This window comes from Neomonachus schauinslandi, chromosome 11, assembly GCF_002201575.2.
Source record: "Neomonachus schauinslandi chromosome 11, ASM220157v2, whole genome shotgun sequence".
In the NCBI taxonomy this organism is placed as follows: Eukaryota; Metazoa; Chordata; class Mammalia; order Carnivora; family Phocidae; genus Neomonachus; species Neomonachus schauinslandi.
In genome coordinates, this window is record NC_058413.1 from 109,958,136 (window position 1) to 109,970,794 (window position 12,659).

Consider the following 12,659-nt stretch of genomic DNA (forward strand, 5'->3'; position numbering starts at 1 on the left):
TAAGTGTAAACTTGGCTCTTTCCACTTTGCATTTCTTTCTCTTTTTCTGCTCTGTTTTTCTAAGGGTAAGAGAGGCAAGGCCGGCAAGGGAGAGGGGCAGGGGGCAGGCAGATGGTAAAACGTTCAACCGAGTTCCTTCCCTTGGGGATGTCTCCAGTCTTCCCTACAAGCTTGGTTACACTGTTGGCGGGAGCAGCACTCTGCTGGATAAGAACAGGAAGGAAGAGAAGGGAAGGGAGAGAAAGGGAAGAAGAGAGAAGAGAGAACAGATAAGAACCCTGGGGAGACAATTAAGTCTGGCTTTTGTTTTAAAGTTCAAAGTAGGGGCGTCTGGGTGGCTCAATTGTTAAGCGTCTGCCTTCAGGTCAGGTCATGATCCTGGGGTCCTGGGTTCGAGCCCCACATCGGGCCCCCTGCCTAGTGGGAAGCCTGCTTCTCTCTCTGCCCCTCCCCCTGCTTGTGTTCTCTCTCTCTCTCTCTCCTTCTTTCTCTCTCAAATAAATAAACAAAATCTTAAAAAAACAAAAAAAAGAAAGTTCAAAGTATCTAGGATTTTTAATTGAGGGAGGAGGGAAAGAGACTGAAAGAGAATGAGAAGAGCGTAGGCGACAATGACAGAGAATTTGGGTCCCGTGCGCAATGTACTTCATTCGACTCACCTGTTCTTGCGGACGCTCCTCCCAGGTCTGCCACCTGCTCATAAATTGGGCACAGAACGAAGATCAACGGGAGGAGAAAGGATACACCTCCTCCTTCACCATCTTTGTTCTGTCCTGCCTGTGAGCTTTCCTTCCTCAAAACCTAACAAATCCAACCAGAAACCAATAGCACATACTTCAAATCAAGGACTCAAACATGAAGTCTCCCTTCCAATTTTATTCTAGATATTATTTCTTCTTTTTTTACAGAATCTAACAGTATAGACTCGAGCTATGTAAGCACAGCTTTTCAATTACTTACATCTCATTATATTTGATTTTAAGTGTGTTTTTCTTAAAATAAAACTGCATTTCAATGTTCTAACCAATTCTGACTTTTTACCGAGTCAGCCTATTTCTCCTCTCAAACATACAAACATACATGGTCCGGTAAATTCCGGGCACTTTTTTTTTTCCAGAATAAAAAAAAAATGCCCCACTTTTCTTCTTACAAAGACAGGAAGCATTTCCTGGAGCTTAATCACTGTTATGATTTGCAAAATTGGAAAGGTTGAGAGAAATTAGTAAAGTAGGTTGTATCATCCTACTTCAGATTTGGAATTCTTGGACATGGTCCTGCTGCCATTTGGATGAAAGCAATCATGAGTCAAGCTGCGGGTGACCTAACCCACCACTGTCGCCCTATAAAAGCCAGGGCTCCAGAGAGCAGACCCAGGAGAAGGTAGGCAGAGAGCAAAGCGCTGCGACGACACAGAGCCAAGAAGAGCCCGTGGAAATGCAGAGCCTTCCAGTTCTACTGTTGCTCTGTGTGGCTGTGTGCTCAGCCTACCCGGTGGACAGAGCTGCAGAGGACGAGGACAGCATGGAGTTTGTTCAGGTAACTGGTGGATGCATCCCTCCCGGATATCAGCAGAGCCCAGTGGGAAAACTGTCTCTGCTTTCCATTCCTACAGCCCACGGGATGCTTTGGGCTTACTGTGTGGGAGAGGTTCAGGGACAGAGAGTTAGAGCGTGTGGGATGAGGAGGGGTCTCCGTATCCCGCTGTGCAGGCTCCTCTCCTGCAGGCACAAACAAAGGCCAGAAATACTAGGTGTTTTCCTAAGATCACCACCACCTTGACGGCGGCAGCACTGGGCTGTGAGGCACACGAGTAACAGGTGGAGAGTAATTAAATGTATCTCCCGTTGGGACTTCTGTAGGTATTTTAATCCAACGTAATTTAGCTAGATATTTATATTGCTAGTGTCGGGTTTAGATGTGGGGATTTGTCCAACTTTTTTCTTAAGCCAGGTCCCCGTGAGACGCATAAAGTAGAAAGTTGAGGGGGTTGAATAAAGATGCCTGAAATGCACAACGATGCTCAAAGAAGCCCATTTGCTCTGTGTTCCTCCTTTAAGTTCACTAGACATTTATCTTGATTTTCTGCTTCATTTTCATTGCTTTGGGAGTAGACGAAGCTCCAGAGATTATTTGGCTACAAAGTAAAACAGAAGCGAGGAGGAGTCTATAACTGAAGAGTTGAACCGAATATGACATTTATTTTGATTTCCACAAACCAGACGGCAGACAAATTAAGTCAGCAGCTGCAATTTACTATAAAAGGCTAAAAATCAAAGCATGACCTGAAAACTCTACTTATTATCCCATTAGCAATACCTGGAAAACTACTACAACCTTGCAAAAGATACGAAACCATTTGTTAGAAGAAGGGACGGTAGTCCTGTTGTTGAAAAAATCCGAGAAATGCAGAAGTTCCTCGGGTTGGTGGTGACCGGGAAGCTGGACTCGGACACTCTGGACATGATGCGCAAGCCCAGGTGTGGCGTTCCTGATGTTGGGGACTTCACCACCTTCCCTGGCATGCCCAAGTGGAGGAAAACCCACCTTACTTACAGGTAATGGGTCCAAAGAGGTTTCCACGTACTATCGAGATTTTACAAAGGACAATCACAGGAGGAATAATGTCTTCTTCACTTTTTCTCTTAAAGGATTATGAATTATACACTGGATTTGCCGAGAGGTGCTGTGGATTCTGCCATTGAGGAAGCTCTGAACGTCTGGAAGGAGGTGACTCCACTCACTTTCTCCAGGACTGATGAAGGGGAGGCTGACATCAAGATCTCTTTTGCAGTTAGAGGTAAAAAAACCAAAAAAACAAACATGAAATGCATCCATTTATCTAGTTGCTGTTGGGGGGTGGGGGGGGATGTTCCAAAGAGATCCTGATTACCTATCTTTCCAATAAAAACATTTTCTCTGTTAGATCATGGAGACTTTAACCCTTTTGATGGACCTGGAAATGTTTTGGGTCACGCCTACCCACCCGGGCCCGGCATTTATGGAGATGCCCACTTTGACGATGATGAATTATGGACGAGGGATACTTCGGGTTAGTTACACATCTCTCAGAATGATGTTGGTGGGTGATTTTTTTAGATTTAGAAGATTCTTATTAGCTAAGAATCTTCAAGAAGGGGGGTGTTCCAGATTTCCCAAATGGCTTAAGAATTAGTAGAATGTATTTTTGTTTTAACCATTTTTCAGATGTCTAAAAAGTTTATTTGTGTCTTGGTAAGCACAATATGAGAACGTCATTAAGTATTTCTTTGATGACTACGGTTCTAGTGTGAGCTTGGGACCATCATTAAGAATATTCTCTCATTATATTGAATTGCAGATACCCAAGGGACAGGGCATGGCATTGACTCTGTACTAATCCGGGCCCTTGATATCGCTTGTATCCAACGGGGGGAAATTTCTTCCTTGCTCTTCAAAATGGAGATGAGAGTTAAATTTCAGAAACTGAGTTTCCTGTTTAGGTTTTCTTGGTAAATCAGCATTTTACTGTCCCTAGGTTAACAAGAGTTTCTATAGATTTGTTCTGAAGGAAAAGACTTGCCCCCAAATACAACTGTCCAAATTTTTTAGGTAGAAGAATATTTCTCAGTTCATAACTGTATACTTTGAGGACTGGCTTCCAAAGTTTTCAAAAAATTGGCTAAAACAAATAATACTACTTCTGAAATTCATTGGGATTTATAATTGAAATGCAAACAGAATCTCTGGAGGGAGTATGAATGTGAAGTTAGTGCTGGATAAATTTCTTTGGTTTAACAACTTCTTCCTGCAATGTCTCCAGTGAGGACTTTACTAGGATCACAAGTTACACAAATAACACTTGCAAAAGTAAACTTAGCATGTCAAACATAATTACCCAATGACTTCCAATTTTCAGCATCCTGGGTTTTTTTTTAAATAATATGAAGGAAAAAATATGAATACAGCTAGTGTTTGTGTGGCCCAAATCTCTTTTGTGACAAATGGTAGGCATGATTAGGTTTGCTATCTTTTAGACCAATCTTGCAAACCCTATGACAATTATCCTTACTAATATTTCCAGACCCAATATGTGCTCAATAATTGTCTTGAGGCAGAAAAATTATGTAGGCAATAGTCCAGTGGAAAGTAACAGGAGTATGGTTGTTTCAGGATTTCAGAATTGAGATGAATAAATTGTGATTCATTTAACTGAGACCATAACTGGCGACCGGTAATACGTTGAAACAGTGTTTTAGCTTTTTACTGACAAATGAAGAGAAATATTTATGGATGTGCCAAACAAGTTGGTTCCATTCCAGAGCACAAGAAAAGGGAGCTGGTTCTCAAGAAGTAAATAGGATCCTGAGGGAGGAGAGGGGATTAGGTGGACATGGCTGGATATTTTGTCTCAAAGATTGATTTCAAGAATGAGCCTTGAAAAATACTTGGCTTTCCATTAAGTGTGTAATTGGTCCGTGGATCAGTTAACCACAAAACAAGGCAAAGAAAGTCCTGTGTGCGTCCAGGAAGTAAATCAATAGAATACACAGCTGACCCGTGTGATGATGTACATGGATTTAAGGACCAAGTAACCATTATTTATGATTTCTAAAATAGGAACTAACTTATTCCTGGTTGCCGCTCATGAACTTGGCCATTCCCTGGGTCTCTTTCACTCGGCTGACCCTCGCGCTCTGATGTACCCGGTCTACAACACACTCATAGACCTGGCCCGCTTCCGCCTTTCTCAGGATGACGTGGATGGCATCCAGTCCCTGTACGGTGAGTGATGTTGGAACAGTCAGGCATAGCTTTGCAGGGATGGTCTTCGGGAAAACTTTAAAATGCTGCATGAAGCGTTTGCAATTCCCCTCAAAGTACCCTGAGTGTGTTTGGAAAGCACATACATGGATGACAGCATCACAGTTGTCCTTCTGTTTGCCTCCCCGCATCTGTTCCCTTCAGGACCTCCCCCTGTCTCCCCAGATGACCCCGTGGCACCCACGAAATCTGTGCCTTCAGGACCTGAGACCCCAGCCGCGTGCGACCCCGCTTTGTCCTTCGACGCAATCAGCACTCTGAGGGGAGAAATCCTGTTCTTTAAAGACAGGTCAGACCAGAAGATTCCATTTCTCTCTCCCTTCTTTTGATGCACCATGCTTAGAAAGGAGAACAGAGAAACTGGATAGAGATTTTTAAATACTGAGAGCAAAAGAGTTTTCTCTGAACTTGAGATCACTGAGATCTTGTGCTTCACCCTCCCCATTTTCCTAAAAGCGCCAAGCTCGTTTTCAAAGACTTGATTGAATTCCTGTCCTCTCCTTGTTGTTCCCAGTCACTAGAAGCCACACTTGCTTTTCCAAAGGCTCACATCGACCTTCAGAATTAGGGTTTCATCTTTGTTTCCTTTAAAAATGACATCAGAGAGCATTACACTTAATCAATTAACTTACTCACGGCTGGATAAATATGCACATGATAACACATGCAAGCCGCATTCATGGGAAGAAAGTGAAGAGTAAATCTCCCTCACCACACTGGCTCCCCGCATCCATCCACCGTTAAGGACGCATGGAGATGCTTCCGGAACCCTTCTGGTAATGCTGACATACACACACACCGGTCTATCTGCTTGAAAATGTAAATGATGTTATGATACCTACACTGGTTTGCATGAATTGTAGTCACCTTCTCTCTAGAAGTCGCTGCTCTGGAATTTTCTGGTCGGGTGCAGGCTTCCCAAGAAAAGACTTTTTCCCATTGGCAATACCCCGGATTTCTGCCTGCCCTCGAGCCTAGCTGATGAGGGGATGGGGGAGGTTGGATGACGCACCACAATGAGGAAAAATGTTAAAGGAGAAAGTCTGTTTCTCAGTTTTCATTTCCTTTTCTATATATTTCAGACATTTTTGGCGCAAATCCCTCAGGACCCTTGAACCTGGATTTTTTTTGATCTCTTCGTTTTGGCCATCCCTTCCTTCAGGCTTGGATGCCGCATATGAAGAGACTAGCAAGGACATTGTTTTCATTTTTAAAGGTAATTATTAAATAATAATTTCTTTAACTCATTGAAATAAACCCCTTCACAGGAAAATTAAATTGGACTTTAATTTTCTCTACTCTGACAAATTGCGTCTCCTTCATTACTCTAAGGTAGTGAAGAAACAGCTGGGTCTGGTATTATTTTATTTATATTTTACAGATAATAAAAATGCACATAGGTATATAAATTACTCCGTGTTGTAAATTCCCTCCTTGGATTTGTGTTCGTTCATTCAATCCGAAAATTTTTGTTAAAAACCCACTTTGAGCTGGGGATTAAATCTTTACTATGAAAATCAAAGGTGCTGGCAAGTATTTCAAAACCCAAAGGATTAACTGTCATAAATTCAATGTGACTCTGAATTATTTTTCTTAACAGGAGACCAGTTCTGGGCCATCAGAGGAACTGAGGTACAAGCAGGTTATCCAAAAGGCATCCACACCCTGGGCTTTCCTGCAACCGTAGGGAAAATTGATGCGGCCTTGTTTGATAAGGAAAAGAAGAAAACATACTTCTTCGTAGGGGACAAATACTGGAGGTAAGACTGGCTTGGGATGGCTTTGTATGGAGCCTCGTTAGGGAAATTATCTTATTCCTCTGAGGAAATCCCCAGGCCACTCTCAGCCGGCCTCCCCACCAGTGCGGGGATGGGACCCGCTTGCTTTCAAAGGGGCAGCGCTGATGTTCACAGGTGGGCCCAGCTCGTCTGCCTCACTCCCGCCTGGGGCCTGTGAGCAGCAAGCTGGAGCCCCCCAGCAACCACTGCCCCGCCCCACCCCCCGCCTGGATGGCCTCTTCCTGTACCCCCAGCCCCTGGCCAACCCACTCATCCTTCAATCTTGCCTCAAGCCCCAGCACCCCGTGGAGCTTCCCTGCTGGACTCCAAACCCAGATGGGCTGGTCTTTTTTTGAAAGAAGCCTCAAGAATCCAGTCCACCATTTAGCGTTCCTTTCCTGTTGACTCATTGACTCCTTGGGTGTTTGTCTCATCTTCCCAACTTTGCTGTATGATTCTTCAGGGCTTCCCCTAACCTTATCCACTCATTAGTGCTGCTTGTTAAAGAGACCGATGAGCAATAGCGGTCCAGGTTTATGGCTAGAACCCAGGACTCACAGAGGCTGATGCCCAAGGTCCAGCCAACGAGTCCGAAACACATTCCCTGTGCTTTCCTGGTCTCCGCCATCCCTGTTCCTTGGAGGCTGCCGTAGGAAATCCAGATGTGCAGGGTGGGGAGGACATACACGAGCCATGTATGGTAGAGAATTTGAAATTTGTATTTGAGATGAATGAGCCAATTCATCTGTTCGTACCTTCATGCCTTTGTGATAGAAAGATGATTAAGGTTCTCTCCTTCTGGGCTTGAGAAGTATGGTAACAGATCAGGATGTTGCCTCTTCTCCTGGCGGAGATACAGTTCTAAGAACTATGTTTGCAATTCCATTAAAATCACATATTTCTGTAGTGCTTGACATGCTTGACATTTATTTGCAGTACTTGGAAAGTTTAGTAGGATTCCACATTAAACCCAGCAGGACTTAAGATTCTGGTAACATGACCTCTGCTGTGTTTCTTTTACTGAATGCAGGTTTGATGAGAAGAGACAATCCATGGAGCCAGGCTTCCCCAAGCAGATAGCAGAAGACTTCCCAGGGGTTGGCCCGAAGGTCGATGCTGCTTTTGAAATGTTTGGTAAGAGGATACTTGTTTTGTTGGCAATGGGGCACTTGAAACATTCCACGGTATCAGAGGGACAATTGGATTAATCTGTAATGACAGGTTTTCTTCTTCTTTTTTTTTTAAGATTTATTTATTTACTTGAGAGAAAGAGAGAGAGAGAGAATGAGTGGGGGAGGGGCAGAGGGAGAGAAAGAATCTCCAGCAGACTCCCCGCTGAGCACAGAGCCCAATGCAGGGCTCGATCTCATGACCCTGAGATCATGACCTGAGCCGAAACCAAGAGTTGGACGCTTAAGTGACTGAGCCCCCCAGGTGTCCCACGTAATGACAGATTTTCTTTAACCCGTTCCTTCCTCTCTCCTCCAAATTGCAACTTACCAATTCTGTACCCAGTCTATGACGACTTCCTATAATACATTGATTTGAATCATAAAGACGAGCAACCCACATCTCTCTATTTTGTACATGCAGAAAACACCAAAGTGCTCAAGTGTCACTTCCTTACGTCCAGACCTGTTACCTTTCAGATTACCATGTGGGTACAAAAGTCCCCTCAAGCGGTGTGGCCAAGTTTCATACTGGCTGGCTTTCTCTTCCACTCCATCCTGTGGTAACTACTAATTCCCAGGGAGATGTCCCTGAATAGTCAGTCGCTGCCCACACCGCTCAGTTGCAAATAACGGCTTCTTCTTGTGCCCAAAGTTTTAAAAAAGTTACGTCTTTTTCCTGCTCCAGGAGAGATGGCTGGAGGCTGGTGATCTTTACTGAAAGGTAACCTGAGCACTAGGACGGCAGAGCCATAAAGGGCCCCCCTGGTGTTCTGAAGGAGTTTCCATGCTTCTCTGGGGCCAGAAAGGACTCTCAGGAAAGGAAAGGGGAGGAGGACTGTTGGGAAGAAAGAAAATAAAGAGCTCATAGTTTCCAAAGAAGCAGAGAGTTTTATCTGATTGGAATCAGAATAACCTAGTAAGCGGAGCCTGCTTTGCTGTCCTCAGCGAGGGACCTTGGCCCAGCACGCGTGGACCCTCCACCTGCTCCTCTGGGGAATGGAGTTAGATACGCTTCCCTCGCAGGACTGTTGCAGAAAGAAATGAAAAAACAATCCGATAAAATGCTTATCAGAGTCCCTGCACATAGTAAAACCCTATAAACCCTTTGTAATTTTAATTACTTACTATTCTGAGTTTCATATGTTGCCAAACTGTTTTATCTGAAAAAATATCTCATGGTTTCCCTTGTCTGTATTTCCAGGGTTTTACTATTTCTTCAGTGGATCTTCACAGTTTGAGTTTGACCCAAATGCAAGGCAAGTGACACACACTTTGAAGAGCCGCAGCTGGCTGAACTGCTGAGACCCCGAGAGGTGCCCCATGGGCCCCGGCAACGAAGCTCGTAGTCCTTCCCCTCAGCCTCTGAACGGGGGTGCTCGTTCTCTCCTGCGTGTGCGGGGACGACAGCGCGAGCGACCTCCGCATCTGGCCGGTCGCCTCACACATTACCTGACATTGAGCCGGGACTTTGTCCCACGGGAGCACTTCCACAGGAGAAGGGAGAGTGCTCGTGTGCAAGACCAGCGACTGTATACAGACTGTTTACTTGTTATTTAATAAAGAGAATCGGCCCGTTATATTATCGGCTCATTTGTTTCAAGAACAAGTTGTCCCCACAGCCTTGGGTGCAGTGTGGACCAGACAGGAGACAGCCTGAGATCCTGGGCCCGTGGTGTTAGGATTCTGGTCTCCACGGTGGCCGCCTCACAATGGGCTGGTCCAGGACCGAAGAGAACGTACCATGGGCCCTCTGCGGGCGCCCTACCAACAGGTGTCCCTATTTCCACCACCCAGACATCCTATGTGTTCCTGATACGCCCTCAGAGAAAGATCTAGGAAAGCCGTCACCTTGCAGGGCAGGCTCTAGAAAAAACCGTGAAGCAGAATCTTAGGATTATCGCAGATCACCTAGTTCACACGCTTTCTTTTTCAGTGGAGAAAATCAAACCTGATCTTCATCTTTTCCTTCTACTTACATATTCCCTTCCGCCCGCTCTAGCAAGCAGATTTCCTCACGTCCACTGCACACACGAAGTATCCTTTGGTACTCATTTCCTATTCGTCTGTGCTCAAAGTCCGTGCCGGGCTGTAGGCATAGGAACCTGTGTAAATGGACACAGCCCCTGCCTTCATCAAGATTATAGTCCAGCAAGAAAGAATATATGCAAATAACCACACAGACATGCAACTGTAAATTTAATGAGTCCTAAAGGGAAGCCATCGATGTCCTCGATAGAATAATAGGAGGATCTACCCTGCCCTGGGTCGTGTTAGAACTTCTCGGGGAGTGGCACTGGAGGAGGTTTTGAGGGGAGGCGCGGGAACCGGGTGGGGGATCACGGCTCGGGCGAAAGCGGTCACACCACAGAGTCAGACAAGAACACGAAAGACAGCAGGGCTCTACGGGGGGTGGAAGAAAGAGGGAAGAGGCCACGTCATTCCCAGACAGCTTCCTAGAGTGGAAGGACAAATGTCCCAAATGGTGGGAGCATTTGTTGGGTTGGGGGATGGCTTGGAGACACACAGCTTTGTGAGGAAACGGTGAGAATGGGGAAGAATGGCTTAGGTTTGCCAAGTTTTGAAATGTCCACGAGATACCCAAGCAGGCTGTGAGTAAGTGAGTCTAAACTCAAAAGAGGGGACACAGTAACTATGGGGGGTGACAGGTGTTGACCACACTTACCGTGGGGACCGTTCTGCAACGTGGACGTACATGGAATCTTCTCATGCACCTCAAACAGATTCAGTGTTGTCTGTCAGTCATATCTCAATTATTTTTTAAAAAGAGAGGAGATACAAATATGTGGGTTGTCAGCATTTAGATCATCCTTAAAACCATGAGTATGAAAGAGACCATATGGGAGATTGTAATAAATAAATGGCAGTATTTTGGTAGGAATTGAGCATTTCTTTATTTTAAAAATTACCTGCATTTATTTGGATTATTTTTTTCAAGGGTACTAGGTGGCCACAGCATAATTCCAAGAGTTAGAAATATGGTGAAAAGCTAATTTCTTCACACCTGCCCCCACCAGCTAGTGCCTTTTCTCAGAGGCTAGTTCGACAGCCCCTGCCCTCTTCGAGCTTATAGTCCAGCAAGAGAGAATGTATGCAAATAAGCACACACACATGCGTGTGACCCTCAGAGCTATTTTGTACACAGGCAAGCATTAACACCATCTTTTAAAGTTAGACTGGTAGCAAGCAAATTCACACTGCTGTGTTCTTTGCTCTTTTCACTCAATACATCTTGGCAACCACTCCTCATTAGCACAGGCTTCCTTTTTTGTTAGCCGCCTTCTATGAAATAAACACATAATTTATTTATTCAGTCCCCTATTGGTGATGAAACCCATGCTTAAATAAATGCATACATCAAAGAATGAAATTTAAAAATAAAAATCATCAAAAATAAATAAAATACATATAATTGAAATAGATATAAATACTACATATGGAAAATAATAATTTAATGATATATTAAGTATACATTTGAAAAAATATAATGTATTTGAAATTAAAATAATTAAAAATACATCAAAATCAGGTGCATTAGATTATTTTTAGTATGCAACATGTCAGTAGGTTATTTTCAATATTTTACTATCGTTCCCATACTCATACTTGTGTATCTGATGGAAAGTCAACCTTCGAAGGCTGAGTGGAGATGGGAGAGCAGGAAAGCTCTCTGCTGGATTCTCCATCATGCAGGTCATTCGATGTTGTTTAGAACATGATTCGCAACAGCCAACACATAGACACAACCTAAGTGTGCTCCAGTGGATGGGTGGATAAAGAAAACGTGGTGCGGGCGCCTGGGTGGCTCAGATGGTTAAGTGTCTGCCTTCGGCTCGGGTCATGATCCCAGGGTCCTGGGATCGAGTCCCACATCGGGCTCCCAGCTCAGCGGGGAGCCTGCTTCTCCCTCTGACCCTCTCCCCTCTCATGCTGTTTCTCTCTCGCTCGCTCTCTAAAAAATAAATAAAATCTTTAAAAAAAAAAAAAAAGAAAGAAAACGTGGTGCGTATACACAATGGAATGTTATCAAGCCTTAAAGAAAAAGAAAAGGAAAGTCTACCATTTGCAACAACATGGATGAAACTTGAGGGTATTATACTAGATAAGATAAGCCAGACAGAGAAGCACAAATACCGCATGCTCTCGCTTACACGTGAAATGGAAAAAAATGTCAAACTCCTAAAAGCAGAGGGTACAAGGGTGTTTGCCAGGGACTAAGGGGATGGAGGAAACGGGGAGATGTTGGAATAGGATAGGAAATTTCGGTTATGTGAGATGAGTAAGTTCTGGAGAGAGAATGCACAGCGCGGTGACCACAGTCACTAATTCCATATGGTGGACTTGAAATTTGCTGGCGGTGGAGCTTAAACGCTCTCCCCACTCAGACCCGCGAGGAAAGGTAACTCCAAGCCGTGGTGGGTGTGCTGAGCAGCCTGACTGTCAACGTCATTTCACAATGTGTACAAGTATCAAAACACCGTGCCGGACACCTTAAAAACATACAATGTTTATTGGTCGATCATACCTCAATAAAGCTGGAAAAGATTTTAAAAAGCAAAGCCTTGAAAATAAGAATAAAGGAGTTTGCCGATCCACGTCCCGCAAAAGCGCACAGCGGCGCGGGTCTCGTCGGAGTCACCGTGGCTCTGGCCCGGCCCCGCCTGCGTGCGAGCCATGCCCGGGCCCCCCTAAGGCCGCCCCGGCATCGCGCCCACACGGGCCACCGCCTGGCCGCAGACCACCCTGTGAGCCGCCCGTCTGGATCTTTTGTAATGGCGGGTCATCCTGGAAGGGTGGCCGAGACAACGGGGAGTCATGTCACCAGCCGTGTTGCTGCCACACAGCGGGGTCGGGGAGATGCTGAGGCAGAAATGTCCGTCCGTCCAGCACA

The 12,659-nt window shown here is 44.9% G+C and overlaps 1 protein-coding gene across 1 annotated transcript; it reads left to right on the forward strand.

The window, feature by feature from the left end:
- The first annotated feature begins 1,388 nt into the window (after positions 1-1,388).
- Positions 1,389-9,052, forward strand: LOC110586166 (stromelysin-1). Its single transcript, XM_021696341.1, has 10 exons — positions 1,389-1,536; positions 2,311-2,555; positions 2,649-2,797; positions 2,924-3,049; positions 4,597-4,761; positions 4,945-5,089; positions 5,883-6,016; positions 6,401-6,560; positions 7,609-7,712; positions 8,952-9,052. Exons 1-10 carry the CDS (start codon positions 1,435-1,437, stop codon positions 9,050-9,052), a joined length of 1,431 nt encoding a protein of 476 aa, XP_021552016.1. The 5' UTR covers positions 1,389-1,434.
- The last annotated feature ends 3,607 nt before the right edge of the window (positions 9,053-12,659 follow it).

Excerpts from the sequence above, each read along its gene's own strand:
- LOC110586166 (XM_021696341.1), top strand. The coding sequence starts at position 1,435 with ATGCAGAGCCTTCCAGTTCTACTGTTGCTCTGTGTGGCTGTGTGCTCA. Across the intron at positions 6,017-6,400 it reads CATTGTTTTCATTTTTAAAG|GAGACCAGTTCTGGGCCATC; the intron begins GTAATTATTAAA and ends TTTTCTTAACAG. Across the intron at positions 6,561-7,608 it reads GTAGGGGACAAATACTGGAG|GTTTGATGAGAAGAGACAAT; the intron begins GTAAGACTGGCT and ends TACTGAATGCAG.